This window comes from Moschus berezovskii, chromosome 26 (genome assembly GCF_049115385.1).
Source record: "Moschus berezovskii isolate FMDL1 chromosome 26, NW_MosBer_1.0, whole genome shotgun sequence".
In the NCBI taxonomy this organism is placed as follows: Eukaryota; Metazoa; Chordata; class Mammalia; order Artiodactyla; family Moschidae; genus Moschus; species Moschus berezovskii.
The window spans coordinates 42,467,284-42,488,149 of record NC_142485.1 but is presented as its reverse complement, the minus strand read 5'-3'; the positions used below and the strand labels follow the sequence as shown (position 1 = coordinate 42,488,149).

Below are 20,866 nucleotides of genomic sequence, written 5' to 3'. Positions count from 1 at the left end.
ACCAGGCAAGAAGCACAGGGCATCTGTGGTGGCTCAGCAGGAAAGAATCCACCTGCAGTGCAGGAGACCCAGGTTTGATCCCTGGGTCAAGAAATCCCCTGGAGAAGGGAATGGCAACCCACTCCAGTATTCTTGCCTGGGAAATCCCATGGACAAAGGAGCCTGACGGGCTCTAGTCCGTGGTGTCACAAAGAGTTGGACATAACTAAGCGAATGAGTACAAATAAGCACACTGTTTAAAACAGAAACAATGAATATGCTCATGTTACTATGACCCATGGGTGCTTATTTTAATTCTAATATGTGCTTTTGATTCAAATAAACTATTAAGCTTCTTATGATTTTCAAGTGTTATTAAAATACAAAATCCAATGCTTGTCTTCACATTTAAAAAAAATCAGTGAAGTGGCTTTCAAAATCATGAGTATATCAATAAATGCATGTTTTTCAAATTTTAATACTTTCTGACTTTTACAAAATTTTAGAGGGTTTTAAAATCGCTTTCAATAAAAAATATGCACTTAGGGAGATTTCAGAATGTATTCAGCATTACTGAACATTAGAATGGAGAGTGCTACTGTGTTCAGTCGTGTCCAACTTTGTGTGACCCCATGGACTGTAGTCTGCCAGGCTCCTCTGTCCAGGGGATTTCCCGGGCAAGAATACTGGAGTGGGTTGCCATTTTCTCATCCAGGACATCTTCCCGACCCAGGGATCAAACCTGTATCTAGTATGTTTCCTACATGGGCAGGTGGATTCTTTACCACTGAGTCACCTGGGAAGTCCTAGAATGGAGTGTGGATAGTTACATTTCTCCATAGAAATGTTTTCCCAAAGAGGGAATTCCATCATTTCTCATTATACACCGTTACCCTCTTTTAGGAAGTGCTAGACAAAGAAGTCCTGAACTATTTTTAGTCCTGAGTGCAACAGCACTGAACCCTCCCTCATCCTTTAGAAATCAGTCCTCAGAGCCATCCTCATGCTTCTTCATCCCATTTATGATCCACTTCACCCCCACATCCTAGAAACTGAGGGTTAAAAAAAAAAATTCTGTCACTTATTTTTTACCTACCTTGTTCTTACAGCCATTACATCAGAATTAGATCAGACATGGTCCAACAAGGAAGTTCTAACTTCATTTGCATCTAGGTTCTATACTATGTATTGTAGCAAGATTAAAACCTTAATACCAAATACCAAGTGATGTCAAAACCCCATTATTCAAAAGTAAAGTCTGCCTCCCTCCTACCATGAAATCTCCTATCCCCCATTTCCCAAGCTTGTTAAATGACTGCTGTGGAGTCCAAGAATATTGGCATCACCCTCAGCTCCTCTTACGCTTCACACTGAGCTCTTGCTTACCCAGTTGTTAATGGCATTAAAGGGTAAACTTAAACTTATCACAAGAAAACCTTCATACCCCTTTCACCAGGTAAAATACCCTTTGATTTCTTTCATAGAATTTCAGAATGAAGAATGTCTGAAAATTACTACTCATTTACAAGAGACAACATGGTCTGTGATGTGACAAACCTGCAGCTGGCTGGTGACAGAACTGGGTCTCCAGAGACTCAGGAAGGTGTATGCTTCACCTCCTGTCTCACCATTGGGTTACAATACTTGATAGTGAGTGCACAATGCTCACATCTGCTATTAAACAGTGTTAGGTATGTCACTCCTAGTCTTTGCAAATGTCAAGCTGAATATTCCAGAAGCCTTCAAATATTTAAATATCCCCCACTCTAATTGCCTAGTGTTGGAATCTAACAGACATAATTATTATCATATCAGTGTTTTCTGGAATGTTTACTTAGTAAAAAAACAATAATATAACTGCTTGTTTGATGATGCTGTGGAAATACAGACTTCAAATGTCTTTATGTCAAAATTCATGAAGTTGAGAAAATAATAATTTTGAATAGATTTCATGCCTCTTTTCCTTATAAAGCATCATTAAGAATGCCATAATTCATACAATAAAAATAAAAATCAGACACAAAGTGACCTGTGATCCATTACCCAGCACTTCCTTTCTGACAAGACACAGATGTCCCTGAGATTCCTATCATCCCATCAATGACCCTTACAAAAAACAATATCTATGACTTTGATTAATATAATAATTATTATTTTTTTTTCCCCTAAGAAGAATGGAAATAATTCTGTCATCACTCTTCCCATAAAATGTTAGATTTTATTGCATTCGGTGATATCATCTGTCAGCCTTCATTTTACTTCACACTCAAGTCATATGCTTTTAGTTCAATCCTTATACTTAAATCATTTATGTCATTCTTCACTGAGTCCTTTTGTCTTTCTCAAAGAACTGGTGACCAACAATATATTTAATTATGAAAGAAGGAAATAACAGTGCATATCAACTATCAAATTGTCACAAAATACAAGGAATTATAAATTACAAAATCAAAAAAGTTCACAGAACTAAACATGGAAAATGATGAAAAGCTATGTAGAAGCTGTTCCTTGGCCCACCAGCATGCAGGGGCTTCTGTAGGGTTTCAAGGACCATGACGTGGGTCACCAGAGTGAACTGAGATCCTAATTAGGCTGTTTGATAAGGACAGAGAAGCAAAGCATGTCATGGTTTCACTGAATTTTAAAAAAGCATTGCAACAACTAATATTTTAGTCTTTGTGATGCTATACGTGCTAAGAAAACCCAGACAGCATATTAAAAAGCAGAGATATCAAAGGTCCCAGATGCAAGAATTGGACCACAAGGAAGGCTAAGTGCCAAAGAACTGATGCTTTTGAACTATGGTGCTGGAGAAGGCTCTTGAGAGTCCCTTGGACAGCAAAGAGATCAAACCAGTCCATCCTAAAGGAAATCAACCCTGAACATTCATTGGAAGGACTGATGCTGAAGGTAAAGCTCCAATCCTTTGGCCACCTGATGGGAAGAGCTGACTCATTTGAAAAGACCCTGATACTGGGAAAGATTGAAGGCAGGAAGAGAAGGGGATGACAGAGGATGAGATGGTTGGATGGCATAACCGACTCAAAAGAGCTGGACACGACTGAGTGACTGAACAGCAACAATATACCAAGAAGGAAGCAAGAGGATAAAATATCCAGTTAGAAGACAAGAAACCTCGCTCACTTACTCATGTCTCTCTCGAATTTGCTCTTGACACTGAATAAATTGATTAAGCAACACCCATATCATTTCCCTCTATTAAGATGGTCAAAATAATACTTTGCCTTTTCCTTCCTGTGAAAACAGACATAGATTCATGTCTGGTATTTAGGGCAGCCTCACCATGAGGCAGCCAATGGTAGGAGGGTTTCAGTCTCTGGGTAAAGCAAAGACTCAAGCCCAAGCCTTACTTCTTAGAAATGCTATCAAGTTTGGCCTCAAATATTTTAATGAAATTTTATAAGAATTAAGCTTTTTGGGGGCTTCTATTCCCTAGTGGCTCAGATGATAATGAATCTGCTTGCAATACAGGAGATGCAGGTTTGATGCAACTTCCCTGGGTTGGGAAGTTCCCCTGGAGGAAGGTATGGCAACCCATTCCAGTATTCTTGCCTGGGAAATCCCATGGATGGAGGAGTCTGGCAGGATACAGTACATGGGGCTTCAAAGAGTCAGACATGACTGAGCAACTAACACAACACTTTTGATGTTTATCTAAAAATGTATCCATAAAAACAAAACTTTCTAAGGAAAATCATGAATTGTATGCCTGGGTTGGGAGCTGGGAACTGGTTTTTTTATGTGTATTCCCAGAGATGCTTTTCTTCTTCATAAAATGTTCACCTTATTTTACAATAAATACACAGTTCTTTGCAGGGACTAACTGTCTGCCTCTCTCTCTGTTGGATTCCTTTTTCTGTTGAGATTTTTCATTGAAAGCCATTTTATTTTGCAAAGTGCATTATGTACAATGTGATTCCATAAGCTTTCCTTGTAAAAGCAGAGTAAAAATGTGATTTTCAGAATTCTTAAAAGAAGGTGTAAGTTTATTAAAAATGTATGGAGAAGGCTTGATATTTTGATAGGTGAGGTTTCCAAAAATGCAATCACATAAACATATGATCATTTGCAGGTCACATTATGAACAGTTTTCTCTGTTTATAATACCATCCTTTTCACAGCACAATAAAGTCTTTGTATAAGTTTAATTTTTAGTCAACATATACACCTTTTAAAAATATAAATTTGAAGCCTATTAAAAATATCTTTTTTTTTTCCTTCACAGGTGAAAGTTGCTTTGCTGTACTTGATAAGAGTTCATGGGATAAATGTTTTAATAATAACCCCCAAACTAAAGTAAATCTAACCTAGGGATAATAAAGTTAAGGGTACATAACTCAGTTTTTTCTGGGAATAGACTAAATTCACAAAACAACTGCCTATTATTTTATAAAACCTTTATAAAATTATCCTCTAGTTAACTGGAAAACAAGTAATACTAGTCACATTTTCCAGAAGTTTTATCTGCTGAGTTTTAGAGCAATTTGTAGCTCCATGAATCTTTACTTACAAATTACACATCAGCACTCTAGCATCACATGCTGCTGAGGCTGCTCAGTCACTTCAGTCCCATCCGACTCTGTGCGACCCCACAGACGGCAGCCCACCAGGCTCCCCCGTCCCTGGGATTCTCCAGGCAAGAACACTGGAGTGGGTTGCCATTTCCTTCTCCAATGCATGCAAAAGTGAAAAGTGAAAGGGAAGTCACTAAGTCGTGTCTGACTCTTTGCTACCCTATGGACTGCAGCCTACCACGCTCCCCCATCCCTCGGATTCTCAAGGCAAGAGTACTGGAGTGGGGTGTCATTGCCTTATCTGAGTATCACATGAGCAGACATCAAAGCAACAAGATAGGTTTGCCACAAACTTAATCTTCATTGAAAAGAAGTAAAAAGCTGTTGTGTGGACTTAAGTGCAAGTTGGTTATTTCCTAACCCCATACCATACTTTCCCCTGATTTGTAGCACAGTTGTAAATAAGTTTTAAAACTACCCATTGAACCAAACACTATTTTGACATGATATTCTAGAACATAAAGACTGAAGATGTGATAAATATTATTCTTAGAATAAGATGATAGGTTGCATTAGAGAAACAGCAATTCTTAGACATATTACAACCAAGATGTTTGAGAAATTTGTGAATGTCTTTGTTATACACAAACTTGGACTGAACTTGCTTTTAGAATGGCAAATTGGCTTGTACAGAATTTCAAAAATCTAGCTGTCAAAGAAAAAAAAGGAGTTATGACATGAGTGCATCATTGTCCACCTAAATATCCTTCATGGTCAGGGACTTAAAGCTACTAGAGGAATCTCAACAGAAATAGGCAGATCTCACCACACATACAAAGAAACAATTATGTGAGGCGAGGGTGGCATTAACTGAATCTTATTGCAATCACTTCCCAATGTATACGTGTATCAGATCATCACGTTGTTCACCTTAAACTTATTACGTGCCGATGATATCTCAGTAAAGCTGGGAAAACCCCAAATAAATACAGTGACTCCTGAAGTAACTGGGTGGAGATGGGCAGGATGAGGGACACCCATAAATTACACCCGCCCACTTAGGATGCCACCCAACCCCGGAGAATTAGCTCCTGCCATCAATCCATGGGCTCAAGGTCTTCAAATGTCAGCCTCTGATTTACCCTATTCTTTACCTTCAGCTCTGTTTCCAGGAATTGATTGCTCACCATGTCTTGTGTACATGTCATGCTTGCAAAATTTGTGACTTGTTTTGAAGCACGAAGGTGACGATGCTTAGTATTTCATTATTGGCCTTGAGGATATATTCACACCCAGAGCCGTGCTCTCGTTTATAATAGCGTATTTAATGTTGGTGTCATTTTAATTCTATCAGCACGTTAGCAAAATCCAGATGACAGCTGCATAAGCCGTGGCTCTGGGCTCTGATTTTCGCTTCCACAGAATACGCTGTGGGTTGTTAGACCGAGAGTCAACGCACCTCCGCCTCTGACCAACTTCAGCAAATGGGGTGAGTGAGGGGTGATGGCCCCAGAGGTTGAAGTGGAGGGGACACAGGGGATGTTCTGTGCAGTGAACACGTCCTTTTCTTCCAGATTCCAGTTGCAAGAGGAATCTGGGGTTTCTCTCTTGGCTTCTCATCTCAAATAGATAACTCAGGGTTGGGGGCAGGCTGAACAATTTTAGGAAACCAAAGAACGGAAATTACTCAGCCACGAGAGAGAATCAGTTTCAGGGCAGGACAGGACAGATCCAGTTCCTTGTTCCCAACCTGTACACAGTCATCTGCAAACTATGTGGCCTCGGGGCAGGAGGGTCTCTGGGTTCTGGGCTGTGAGATCTGCTGGTTCTCAGTGCTGCCCAGGGCAGCTGTGCCTCTAAGGCCCTGACTTCCCGGAACAACCACTCCCCACCCCTTTCTTTTTAATAAATACAGTGTCCAAAGGGGCCGTGTGGACCAGAGCAGCGCCGCCCTGCAGGTTCCCGGTTCACCTCTAGCCTCTCAGAGTTTCTTTGAAATGTTCTTCCTTGTCTATTCCCTCTAGCTCCTCTCTCTCCAGTGTTTTACAGATGTCCCTGACCACGAGTTGCCCACTCCACTGTCTATGATGTAAACGTCAGAAACAAAGACGTGAGACTTGCCACAGCCAGTGGGGTGAGTCCCCCAGGGAAGCTAACAGGTTGCCTCTTAAAGGATGGATGGCTTTGTCAGGTCAGACACCTCGCTTTCTACCCTAAATAGATTCATCTCACTGGAGGCTCTTGAGACTTAGGCACAGCAGCAGAAGGCCTATTTCCTCATTGAAAAGAACAGATGCCAAGGACATAGAGAATGGACATGCGGCCACAGGGTGGTGGGGAGGGTGGGACGAACTGAGTAGGCAGTATTGACATACATCCACTACCCTAGGTAAAACAGGTGGCCATGGGAAGCTGCTGCATAGCACAGGGAGCTCAGCTCAGTGCCCTGTGAAGGTGGGGGTAGAAGGGACGTCCAAGACGGAGGGGTATATATATACTGTAGATAGATATGGGCTTCCCTTGTGGCTCAGCTGGTAAACAATCTACCTGCAATGCGAGAGACCTGGGTTCTATCCCTGGGTTGGGAAGATCCCTTGGAGAAGGGAATGGCTACCCACTCCAGTACTGTGGCCTGGAGAATTTTGTGGACTGTATAGTCAATGGGTTCACACAGAGTCGGACATGATTGAGCAACTTTCACTCACTCACTATATGTGCATACATACATACAGCTGGCTCACTTCACTGGACAACAGAAACTAACACAGCACTGTAAAGTAACCATTCTCCAATTACAAATGAGTAAGTAAATATGTAAAGCTTAATCAATCAACCTAAAATAAAAATAAATAAAACAATGAATGGAGTCAGTCCATGTACTGGAATTCCTCTGTCAATACAAGCCGCTATCTTTCTACTGGGAGAGTCACACTGACACCCTCACCCTGTTGAGAATTTTGACTGATAACAATGGCGTGAGAGCAAGGGTCATACATTAAATGAAGTTGGTCACCTGAAGGTCACCTAGTCACTCCATCTCCACACCAGCACTGTTTTCCCAGGGGATAAGACGCTGGAATCTCCTTGCTTAGGCTTCTGAGCCAGATACATCTCAGTGGGGAAGGGGTGGGGTCACTGAAGAACTTCCATTTTAATGGCCCATTAAACTGTCCTTCTGTGACTACTGACGGCCCCACACCACCCTCCCAAGGCATCCCTCCTTTCGCTTCTTTTTCTTTTAAAAGATATACACAATATGCAATCTGACTACTTCAATGTTAAGTAAAAATGAGTGCATATTTCTGCTCTGTCCTGTTACGTGTTGCTGTAAGTCAGCATGCAGTTTTTCCTCCTTTATGCTCAAAGCACCCATGGTTGGCAATAGCATAGACAGAGCACTTGGGTTGTTATCATCCTCTTCTTTCAATTCTAGACTTCAATTAATTTTGTTCCTCCAGTACTAATAATAATGGCTTAGCCATCATGTTGACCAACACCACTGACCAGCTTTCCAAGGCGTCCATGACCAGGTTCCTGCAGCTCATTCTGTTTTCCTTATTCTCCTCATCATTCATCTTCCATTCTGTTCAGATGTTTGCATTCATTATTGCATGAGCTCAAAGATAACATTCAACTCTCCACATCTGTAATCTGTGTCCTTTCATGCAAATCTAGGTCAACACAATTATCATTTGCTAAGTGACTCTGGCTGGATGGCATCACCGACTCTGTGGACATGAGTTTGAGTGAACTCTGGGAGTTGGTGATGGACAGGGAGGCCTGGCATGCTGTGATTCATGGGGTCACGGAGAGTCGGACACGACTGAGCGACTGAACTGAAGTGACTCTGGAGGTGATACACAGAAGATGAAGTTAAGATTGCCCATCTTGAGAACCTCACCTTCTATTGGTAAAAACAAAAGATGTAGAGAAAAAATGAACGGGGCCTGGGGGATGCAGGAGGGCAGATGATTCTCAACAGCACAGCAGCCTTTACACGAAAAATAGCATTTAAGAATGATCTTAAGGAATGAGGCAGAGGGCATCTAGCAGGAGGGAAAGAAACTTCTGGAGCCTTCTAGGATGAATGCAGCTTTCAAAGATCTCTCTTCTCGCTCTGGAAAATTATATCTGCCATGGTGCTGGTGGTTCAGGTGCTCAGTTGAGTCTATCTCTTTGCGACACCATGGACTGCAGCCCACCAGGTTCCTCTGTCCTTGGGATTTCCCAGCAAGAATATTGGAGTTCATTGCCATTCCCTTCTCCAGGGTATATCTGCCATAACCACAAATATATATATATATATATATATAATGGATATAAATAATGGAAATCCAGTTGAGCTATTTCATATCCTAAAAGATGATGCTGTTAAGGTGCTGCACTCAATAGGCCAGCAAATTCGGAAAACTCAGCAGTGGCCACAGGACTGGAAAACGTCAGTTTTCATCCCAATCCCAAAGAAAGGCAATGCCAAAGAATGTTCAAACTACTGCATAATTGCACGCATCTCACATGCTAGCAAAGTAATGCTCAAAATTCTCCAAGCCAGGCTTCAACATTACATGACCCATGAACTTCCAAATGTTCAAGCTAGATTTAGAAAAGCCAGAGGAACCAGAGATCAAATTGCTAACATCCGCTGGATCATCAAAAAAGTAAGAGAGTTATAGAAAAAACATCTACTTTTGCTTTATTGACTACACCAAAGACTTTGTGTGGGTCACAACAAACTGTGGAAAATTCTTAAAGAGATGGGAATACCAGACCACCTGAACTGCCTCCTGAGAAATCTGTATGCAGGTCAAGTAGCAACAGTTAGAACTGGACATGGAACAAAAGTCTGGTTCCACATCAGGAAAGGAGTATGCCAAGGCTGTATATCGTCACCCTGCTTATTTAACTTATATGCAGAGGACATCATGCAAATGCAAGACTGGATGAGGCACCAGCTGGAATCAGGACTGCCGGGAGAAGCATCAATAACCTCAGATACGCAGGTGACACCACCCTCATGGCAGAAAGTGAAGAGAAACCAAAGAGCCTCTTGACGAAAGTGAAAGAGGAGAGTGAAAAGGTTGGGTTAAAACTCAACATTCAGAAAACTAAGATCATGGCATCTGGTTCCATCACTTCATGGCAAAAAGATGGGAACAGTGAGAGATTTTATTTTGGGGGGCTCCAAAATCACTGCAGATGTTGACTGCAGCCATGAAATCAAAACATGCTTGCTACTTGGAAGAAAAACTATGACCAACCTGCTGCTGCTGCTGCTAAGTCACTTCAGTCGTGTCCGACTCTGTGTGACCCCATAGACGGAAGCCCACCAGGCTCCCCCGTCCCTGGGATTCTCCAGGCAGGAACACTGGAGTGGGTTGCCATTTCCTTCTCCAATGTGTGAAAGTGAAAAGTGAAAGTGAAGTCGCCCAGTCGTGTCCGACCCTTAGCGACCCCACGGACTGCAGCCTACCAGGCTCCTCCATCCATGGGATTTTCTAGGCAAGAGTACTGGAGTGGCTTGCCATTGCCTTCTCCGATGACCAACCTAGACAGCATATTAAAAAGCAGAGACATTATTTTGCCAAAAAAAGTCTGTCTAATCAAAGCTATGGTTTTTCCAGTGGTCATGTATGGATGTGAGATTTGGACTGTAAAGAAAGCTGAGAACCAAAGAATTGATGCTTTTGAACTGTAATGTTGGAGAAGACTCTTGAGAGTCCCTTGGACTGCAAAGAGATCCAACCAGTCCATCCTAAAGAAGATCAGTCCTGAAGATTCATTGGAAGGACTGATGCTGAAGCTGGATCTCCAATACTTTGGCCACCTGATACGAAGAACAGACTCATTGGAAATGACCCTGATGCTGGGAAAGATTGAAGGCAGGAGGAGAAGGGGATGACAGAGGATGAGATGGGTGAATGGTATCACCAACTCTATGGACATGAGTTTGAGCAAGCTCTGGGAGTTGTTGAAGGATACGGAAGTCTGCCGTTCTGCAGTCCGTGGGGTTGCAAAGAGTAGGCCATGACTGAGTGACTGAAATGAACTGATATATATGTGTGTGTGTGTGTGTATGTGTGTGTGTTGACACATATATTTCTAAATCTTGGAATATTAGAATCACATATTATCATGAAGGAACTATAGTTTTCTTGGAGAGAAAAACAAACTCATGTCAAGATGAAATGTAGTGAGGATCAAATATATTAAGGGTCAAAATCAAAAGATTTTGACATATGCTTTGATGGGAATCAGGCCAAGAACAGACTCCTGCAGTACATTCTGCTGGTCCATCCCATGTTTAAGAATATGAGGATGTAGTCACATTTCTACTGACCAGGTTTCAGCAAGTATAACACCTGACTATACTAAGCTGTTTATCTTTGAACAGGAACCATGGCTTTTGATTTCTCTGTCTCAGTTTAGTCTAGACATTCAGTACACAAGTAATGCATAGACAGTCTCTGATTAAACTGGCAAACAGACCTACCAAATTGACCCAGAGCAACTGGTCTTAAACACATTTCTTTCACGACACCCCCAGAGAGCAAGAATTTTTGTTGAATTTTGACTGAGTTTTGTTTACTCCCCTTTATTTAAATCAGTAAATAGTATATTGCCAGAGAGTCATGTGGGAAACTGTTTCTGAGAAGTGACTATTCTGGGAACATCCTTTCAGAAATCGAAAGGGCTCAATATATTTTTTAAAAAAATTCTGAATTCAACAAGGATTTTTAAAAATTTCCAAATCTTTATTCCTTTAAAAAATATTTGCTGAAATATTTAGAAGACATAGCAACCCACTGTAATATGACTTTTCCTGACATTTGAAGAATGTTATAATCACTGGAATAAAACAAAATGCTTATATTAAATAAGGAGAAGCTCTTATTGCCCTGAGACAGCTCTGCAGAATCTTGGTGCTCTGCAGAATACAGCGTGAATAATGGAGATCCAGTCTAAGCTTTTTACACTGCAGATCAGACACCTGTGTGAGGTAAAGAGGGGAATTAAAAAACAAGCACCCACACTTCTTGATCTGGACAAGCTTATGGGTAATGCTTCTATTTGACATAATTGCAGCATTAGAAGATTATCATCTATTATGAAAATGGACAAATGTGTAAGAAAACACAGTGTTTTGTTTTTTTTTTAACCAGATATTGCTCTCCCAGCTGTATGCTGCTCTAACTTCCTACTCAGAAATCAGTACTTGCTCATTAAATGGGTACTAATATACTTATTCCTACTTGTCCTAAAGATGCCTGGCTTTCCTTCCTTGCCAGTTCCTTTACATATATAAATATCAGTCAATTAATGTGGAACTCATCTGTGAGATCATCTAAAATATTTTAAAACAAGGCCATTGACAGTTCTGACCTTTGTTGAGAAGACCTGGATTGGCTCCAGGCTGCAGCAACCTGTATGTGGATGTTTCAGCAAAGCACTTACAGATTTGGAAAATTAAAAGTTTTTAACTTATGAAGGATAGTTAAAGGGGCTATTTATCAAGACCCGGAATTGCCAAGATGGTAAAATTACAAGGTACTGGGGAGTATGCTCTAAATATTAAAGGATATACAAATATGATTTGTACTCATTTGAAAACCTTCAAGATGTTTATTAAGCTATATATTTACTCTCTGTTGACATTTTCTAATCCACTTGTGTGTAGATTAATTACAGATTTGAAACATGTAAATATGAATGTTTCCTTAAGTAATGCAATTAACTAGCAAGAGGCAATTACAAAAGTCTTTTGAAAATAGTTGAAAGTGTCTTCCAACAGTCTTAAGCTTTAATAATTTGCTCAAAACAGTTTTTGATCAATTATTCTCTTGGACTCCAAAATCACTGTGGACGGCAATTGCAGCCACAGATTAAAAGACACTTACTCCTTGGAAGAAAATTTATGAGAAACCTAGATACCTTATTAAAAAGCAAAGACATCACTTTTCCAACAAAGGTCCATATAGTCAAAGTTATGGTTTTTCCAATAGTCATATACAAATGTGAGAGTTGGACCATAAAGAAACCTGAGCACCAAAGAATTGATGCTTTTGAACTGTGGTACTGGAGAAGACTCCTTACAGCAAGGAGATCAAACCAGTCAACCTTAAAGGAAATCAACCCTGAATATTCATTGGAAAGACTGAAGCTGAAGCTCCAACACTTTGGCCACCTGATTTGAAGAGCCAACTCATTGGAAAAGACCCTGATGTTGAAAAGACTGAGGGTAGGAGGAGGAGGGGCAACAGAGGATGAGATGGTTGAATGTTGTCACTGAATTAATAGACAAGAGTTTGAGCAAACTCAAGGAGATAGTGAAGGACTGGGAAGCTTGGTTTGCTGTGGCCCATTGGGTTGCAAAGAACTGGACATGAACAACATGTCCAGTTAGTGACTGAACAATAGCAACAAAATTATTTCCAAACCACCTTTTAGAGACGGAGAGTTGATGAGGGTATTCAATCATATTGAGTGAGCTTGGAATTTCTTAATTACTGAGTGTTTAAACCTAAGAATTTAGAGAGAGATTAATAAGATTTTGATTATAACCATCAGCACCATCCATTCTATATTATAAATATCTTTTTTTTTTTTTTTCATCTGGTAGTGTGTTCTAGCTCCAGGAAAATCTTGGAAAAAAGACTTTACCCAGGGAGCATCTGAGTTATTGAAGGTGAGGGCAAAGAGGGAAAACAGGCAGGAAAGAGATACACTCCCATCAAGTTGATTCCACTAAGAGCTAAATGAATGCTGACTGTCACCGGTATTTCCTTCTTATTCTTTTACAAAGTTTGTGCTGCTGTGTTAAAAAAAAAAATAAAGTTCACATAATTGGAAAGTGCCCATGAATAGATCCATGGCTTCAAATTTTCTCAAAGTTACTCAGAAATAGGAGGAGAAGCAAAAAGTTCTATCAGACTGGAGAATGATATGGAGAACCAGGGACAAACATCACATGCTGGTTGGAGGGACTGAGAATAACACATTGAAGCCACTCTTCTTGACAAGGGAAGGTGAGCATGACACACAGATGACGCCTACAACCTCTAACGTCACTCCAGTCACAGGTTTTTAGGGTATACGGGCTTTCTTCAATGTCACTTGGAAAATAAAGGGGAAGTCAGAATTCTGGAAACAGTCCAGTAACCCCCATCTCAGTGATAAAGAAATAAAGTGACTATAAACTCCATCAGGTGTGAATCTGCTTCCTGAAGTCTTTTGCATGACTGTGAGACTCAATGAGATGAATGTTCATAAACTGAAAATTACTGTTCTCGTATAGGCACCCCAGTGTTCACTCTAGCACTGTTCACAAGAGCTGAGGCACGGAAGCAGCCTAAATGTTCATTGACAGAAAAATGGATAAAGAAGATGTGGTACATGCATACCACAACATTCAGTGGAATTTTACTCTGCCATTAAAAAGAATAAAATGATGCCATCTGCAGCACCATGAATGGACCTAGAGATTGTCACACTGGGCGAAGTAATCAGACAGAGAAGCAGAAATGCCATGTCATTCCTTATTTGTGACATCTAAAAAGAAGTGCTACAAATGGACTTACAAAACAAAAAGAGACTCATAGACTTAGAGAACAAACTTATGGTTGCAGGGGGGAAGGATAACGGGAAGGGATGGTTAGGGAGTTTGGGATGGACATGTACAAACTACTGTGTTTAAAATGAATAACCAACAAGGACCTACTGTATAGCACAGAGAACTCTGCTCGATGCTATGTGACAGCCTGGATGGGAGGGGAGTTTGACAGAGAATGGATATATGTAAATGTATGCTGAGTCCCTTCTCTCTTCACCTGAAACTATCACAACATTGTTAATCAGCTATGTTCTAATATAAAAGAAGTTTCCTTTTTTTTTTTTAAGAAATTCTCTCCTTTGAAATCGTTAGAAGGAAAACAGGACAGGGTAAGTAGGGTTGAGAGATAATGCGGTATAGCATATCAAACATGATACATTTCTATGAAGCTGAGTAACCTCCACACCAGGGTGGCACCAAGAATTCAGTAGTGAAGATGCACAGGTGAGAGAGGACCAGGGTTTTCAGCTCTTCGCTGACAAAGCGCTGTAAGAAGCACGATTTGTCAGAGAAGCTAAAGCAATACAAGAGGTGGAGGAAATCCAGGTGTCCCGGGGCTTGCCCCTACTCCAGTAAACTCAGACATTTACCTGGAGAATATTCACAGTATTCTCCTTCTCAAGTACCCATGTTCCTCTAAACTGTAAGACCAGTGTAAGAGCTGGGAAGTGAGTATTGACACTTGCAAGCAGTAAGTTACATTTTGACGAGCATTTGATGAGAAACCCGCAGCAGGAATAAAGAGAGATCAGGCTGGTTTACATTTTATCTGCAAGCAGAACAAACTGGCTTGAAAGAACTCTTTGAAACTTTTTTGAGCGTGAAATTCTGAAAAGTAGAATTCTAGTAAACAAAAATTATAATCATACATTTATTTTGTAATATAATTGCTAGCAATTTATTTGCATACAATATAACTAATATGGTTTCACTTCATGGAGTCTTTTAAATGGTTATTTTTATGAAAGTGAAACATTTGCTTTCTCATCATGTTTGCGAGACTGTAATTCTGTTTTTCCCAAAAGGCTTATAATTCTTCAAATGCAATTTCACCTACCAAGGGGGATTTGAGGCAGTTAATCTTCCTTTAAGGCATCTGGGTTAGTTTTGTGTCTGGGATAGTTATTATCTTTTCAGGCCTTCATTTGCTTATCTGTCAGATAAAGGAATCAGTCTTGATAATCATTAACATACTTTCATGCTCAAAATCCAAAAATTTTAATTTCCTATGTCATAGTATTTGGTATCACAAAGATTTTTAATCACCCAATCAGTGAAGAATTGGGCTGTCTTGTAGATTTTAAGCATTTTAGTTAATTTATTACTCGATTTTAATTAGTTACCCACACCAAATAGCTACTTTTTAAACTTTATTTTTCTGGAACTAAAAATGCTAAAAATGACAGTTATCACACTGTCAGTTTCTCTTTGGGGAAGCACAACTTCTCCTTTATCTTGCCTTCCTTTTTCTTGTTCAAATTCGTCTTTCTTTGAAAAAAGGCATTTCCATATTAACTTATATTAATTATATTAATAGGGGACACAAGAACACTGCTTAAAACTGTGAGCTACACAGACTTAGAGAATAATCTTATGGTTGCCAGGAGTGAGGGATGGAGGGAAGGGACAGTTAGGAGTTTGGGATGGACATGTACACAGTGCTATATTTAAAAAGGATAACCAACAGGGACCTACTGTATAGCACAGGGAACTCTGCTCAATGCTACGTGGCAGCCTGGATGGGAGGGGAGTTTGGGGGACAATGGACACACACACATACACACACACATATGTGGGTGAATCCTTTTGCTGTTCACCTGAAACTATCACAATATTGCTAATTGGTTTATACTTTTTTTTTTTAATTAAAAAAAAACCCAACAACTGTGAGCTACAGATCCAATCCTGGTTGTACTGACTCATTACCTGATAACTTGGACACATGCTGCAATTACCTGTGTTTAGTTTTCTCATAGGAAATTACTTGTGAGAAGAGAGTGCTTACAACACAGTTGAGATACATATATATACACACACCCATATGTGTATACCTGTGCATTTATATGTATAAATTATTTTTTATATTTTATACAAATGTAATCTATCTTACAGAATGTAATGGATATAACAGAAAAGTATCGATGTGTTGTAGGCATTCAAAGACTATTGCTATCAATTGTATCATTCATTCAAATCTTTCATGCATATGTCTATGAATTTTGGTCAGGTGCATTAAGTCACAATCACTTTAACCCTAATATCTCTTCAACGTCATGATATTTTCTTTTCACATACAGCCATGTTAAGAGAATATGAATATGCCTAAATAAATATGCTTCAAACTCCTGCTTCTGGCAATACGTCTAAATTTACTGCCTGTTCAACAATTCACAGAATTAAACATCCAAAAACACAGGAGGGGACCCAGGGGAAAAAATCGATATTTAAAAGGTATCCTATTAGTGAAGCAACAGCTGTATCCTGAGGAAATAAAAGTATTGTGAAAGGGTGAACCCGCATGGCACTTACTGGTGTAGGTGAGCTGAAAGCCCTGGTCCGTGTCGGATCCGTTGGAGTTGAACTCCAGCCACAGGTGGTTGGAGGTGCTGTTTAGGACGAGCCCCACCAGCTCGTTCCTAGTGAAGGCGCCCAGGGGCCGCGACGAGCTGTCCTTTCCATCGTAGACCTGAGGAGAACCCATAGCACGAACACCCTGGTCACTGAGTTCTGTTCATACGCCAGCAATTTTAACAAGAAATCCAAACTTTCAAACACACCATTTTATACAATTCTTTAGAAAGCTACACAGTTTATAGAAAGCTGAGTGGACACTGCCAGACCATCCTTTTTTCTCTTTTACCTTTACATTAAAGACAAAAGATTCCATTTGTGCCCAGGTCATTTATCTGCATCATGCTGAGTTCTCTCTGTTCACGTAAAATGGAATCACTAGGTGTTTGCATTTCTCGGTTCCAGGGGCTACTGTGTTCTCTCCCTCCCAATCCGTGTGCAGAGTTTGAAAGCACATGGCGCGGTTCACTGTGGATGTCCCCTCTCCATTGGAACGTGTCACAGGATGTGGCGTCAAAGCTTTGCCCCACTGTCTCACCCCTGTGCCTGCGGCGACTTCAGCTTTGAATTTGCTCTAACAGAGGAATCAGTGTCTGGTCTTGCTCTGAAGCACTTTGTGATTGACTCTGTCTTTCTAGGCGGTTGTACAGCCTGAGTGGGCACCCTGAGTGTCTGGCAGGCAAGTGGACCGGGCTTGGTTTTGAGTAGACATCATGGGTGAGGGAAAGGAAAGTGTGAAAGTGTAAGTTTTCAGTTGTATCTGACTCTTTGCGACCCCATGACCTGTACACCACCAGGCTCCTCGGTCCATGGGATTCTCTAGGCAAGAATACTGGAGTGGGGAGCCATTTCCTTCTCCAGGGTATCCTCCTGATTCATGGATTTAGCCTGGGTGTCCTGCACTGCAGGAGGGTTCGTTACCATCTAAGCCACCAGGGAAGCCCCAAGGGAGACGAAGTGGTGCCTCCTCAGGTCCACACTGGGAGTACAGGGGTGCCAGCCACATTGCCCCAGCAGGGACTGTGTCAAACAATCTTAGGGAGTGGACAGAGCCTTCCTAATGCCAGAAAAACCGTGTTCACATTCTAGTGGAATTCACCATTGAGCCCTCACACCACCAGTAAGTGGTCAGCACTGGAACGCTTAGTGGTAGAGGCTCGGCCACTTGCCTCTTGGAACATCATGAGTGTTCATAGCAAGGGACCACTGGTATGGATGCAGCCTTTATAGAAGAAAGAATGCAAATGTATCACATCATACTGGAGAACATCCAGCTTTTCCCGATTAAGAAATCCTAACTAAATAAAACTTATCACAGTGCTTGGTAGCCGCCCCCTCCCCCAGAGCTATCTAGTTCCCTCACAGAGATTAACTCTTACTTTTCGTCTCCCATCACTCTTCTGATGTCCATGGAAACCATGAACACTGCTTGACAGACTGACATACAGGTTCACACACTCCTAAACGGAGGGGACACATTTGGAAGAACTAATTTTATGGTTCATGATTGGATTGCATTTTAATTCAATACACTCATGCTCGAGTAGGAGAATCAAATACCCTTTACTAGTATCAAGCTAGTACTGGACAAATCATTGTTTGGCTTAATGTACATGCTTTAGTTTCTGACACCCAGATTACAAAAACTTTTAAATCCAGAGCATTCTGGCTGAAAGGTAAAGTGTCCAGGTCTCTCCAGCAACGTCTTATGTTACCCCACATGCCATTTAATTCTCTTTGATTCACAAGTATCCGTAGAGAGGAGGGGCATTAAAGCAGATAAACACATGCTTAGGTCTAGTCCTCAAAGCTCTGAAGCATCATCTGTTGGTCACCTCCATTGGTCCTGGCTTGTCTGAGTGCTTCTCTGAGATTTAATAGCTCACACAGACAGCGAATAGTGCCCAGGACCCTCTCAGCTACAACCACAAAAACCGACCCGCTGCCACACTAAACTACAAGCTTCTGCAGAAGAGTAATTCTGTCTTATCTATCTACATCACCAGCAATTAGCACTGGGCTTGACAGTGCAAATCTCTGAATGAAGAAGTAACTGACTAGTGTGGATATTATGTTGTCAGTTCTTTCAAGCTGAAAATCTGGATTCATGCTTCACATGTATCACAAGCAACAACCCAGATAGTGTTGGAAAGCAAAGGCATTGAATTTTAATTCCAATGAAATTAGTAATGAGCAATTTTAGCTCAAGATAACACCTCCTAGTGTATTTCCTCATCCACGAGCAGCTAGAATCAAAGCGTCCCTTTCGGTCATTAGGAAAAGCCTCCTTGGGTCTCACGTTAATGCAGGACTGTAACTATTTGCACTACAAAATCTCCTCAGAGCTTGGCACATAATCAGCGCCATATGCTCTGCGTGGAACAGCAAAGGGAGCAGATGAGCACAGGTAAGACAACATCACAAGGAATCCTGGAATAACAGTGCCAAAACCAGCCCTAGGCCTGCAGGCGCTACTCCCCAGAGCTGTGTCCAAAACTAACCTCTGTTTCCACTACGTATTTTACCATGGCTTTCTCCTTAGAACTATTAATATACTTCTCTTACATGATTTTTCCATTCAAAACAAGGAAACATCATGTTTATATGCGTGGGAGGGTGCATACATAGAAAATGTGGCCTTTGTATAGTATAAATCATACTATTTATTTGGGTGCAAGGTAAACAGCATTTAAGATAAAAAATTAAGATAATCTATACCTATATCCCCTTTTTTGGATTTCCTTCCCATTTAGGTTACCAAAGAGCATAGCATTACCTAAGTTATACAGGAGGTTCTCATTACTTATCTGTCTTAAATATAGTTGACCAAGTTTCTCTGGTGGCTCAGAGGTTCAAGCATCTGCCTGCAATGCAGGAGACCTGGGTTCGATCCCTGGGTTGGGAAGATCCCTTGGAGAAGGAAATGGCAACCCACTCCAGTATTCTTGCCTGGAGAATCCCATGGACAGAGGATACTATATCTTAAAAAGAGCATCAATAGTGGATATATGTATACATATAACTGATTCACATTGCTGGACAGTAGAAACTAACACAACTATATGCCAATAAAATTAATTAAAATTCAGATAAACCCACATGAAACTTTTTAACACTTTGATATTTATTAGTATGTTCAATAAAATATATGCTTGCAAAATATCTCGGCACTTCAGATGACTGACAGTTTTTCTGGGATTCAATGTGGTAAGCAAGATTTTGTTACAATTTTTTATTATAATCAACAAGTTTAAACAGCACACAAACACAAATGTACATGATCTGCTTCCTTCCATTCCAATAATACTCATCAGTATATATATAATGCAGTGTCTCTAATCAGCCACCTGTATCAAAGTATTATTAATTGTTCTTAAAAGTTTACCTTAAAGGCTGTATGTTCTGTTATGCTCAGTTGCTAAGTTATGTCCAACTCTTTGTGATCCAATGGACTGCAGCATACCAGGACTCCCTGTCCTTCACTATCTCATGGAGTTTGCTCAAATTCATGCCCATTGAGCTGGTGATGCTATCTAACAATCTCATCCTCTGCTACCCACTTCTTCCTTTGCCTTCAATCTTTTTCAATATCAGGATCTCTTCCAATGAGTTGGCCTTCACATCAGGTACTGAAACTTCAAAGTATTGGAACTTCAGCTTCAGCATCAATCCTTAATATGAATATTCAGGATTGTTTTCCATTAGGATTGAGTGGTTTGATCTCCTTGCTGGCCAAGGGACTCAACAATCTTCTCCAGCAGCACAATTAGAAGGCATCAGTTCTTCGGTGCTCATCCTTCTTTACAGTACAACTCTCACATCCATACCTACTGGAAAAACCATACCTTTGACTATATGGACCTTTGTCGGCAAAGTGAGGTCTCTACTTTTGAATATGTTGTCTAGGTTTGTCATAGCTCCTCTTCCAAGGAGTAAGCATCTTTTAATTTTGTGGCTGTAGTCAATGTCTGCAGTGATTTTGGAGCCCAAGAAAATAAAATCTGTTACTGTTGCCACTTTTTCCCTTCTATTTGCCATGAAGTGATAGGAATGGATGCCATGATCTTAGTTTTTTAAATGTTGAGTTTTAAGCCAGCATTTTCACTCTCCTCCTTCACCTTCAGCAAGTGGCTCTTCAGTTCCTCTTTACTTTCTGTCATTAGAGTGGTATCAT

General features: G+C 40.6%; 1 protein-coding gene across 1 annotated transcript in view; it reads right to left on the bottom strand.

Annotated features, from left to right (window-relative positions):
• The window catches only part of CSMD1 (CUB and Sushi multiple domains 1), a 1,848,896-nt gene that overhangs the window by 339,403 nt on the left and 1,488,627 nt on the right, over window positions 1-20,866 (bottom strand). Inside the window, exon 24 of the mRNA XM_088832674.1 lies at window positions 16,651-16,807. Within this exon, the coding sequence (XP_088688800.1) occupies window positions 16,651-16,807 (157 nt within the window). The remainder of the gene's footprint in view (window positions 1-16,650; window positions 16,808-20,866) is intronic.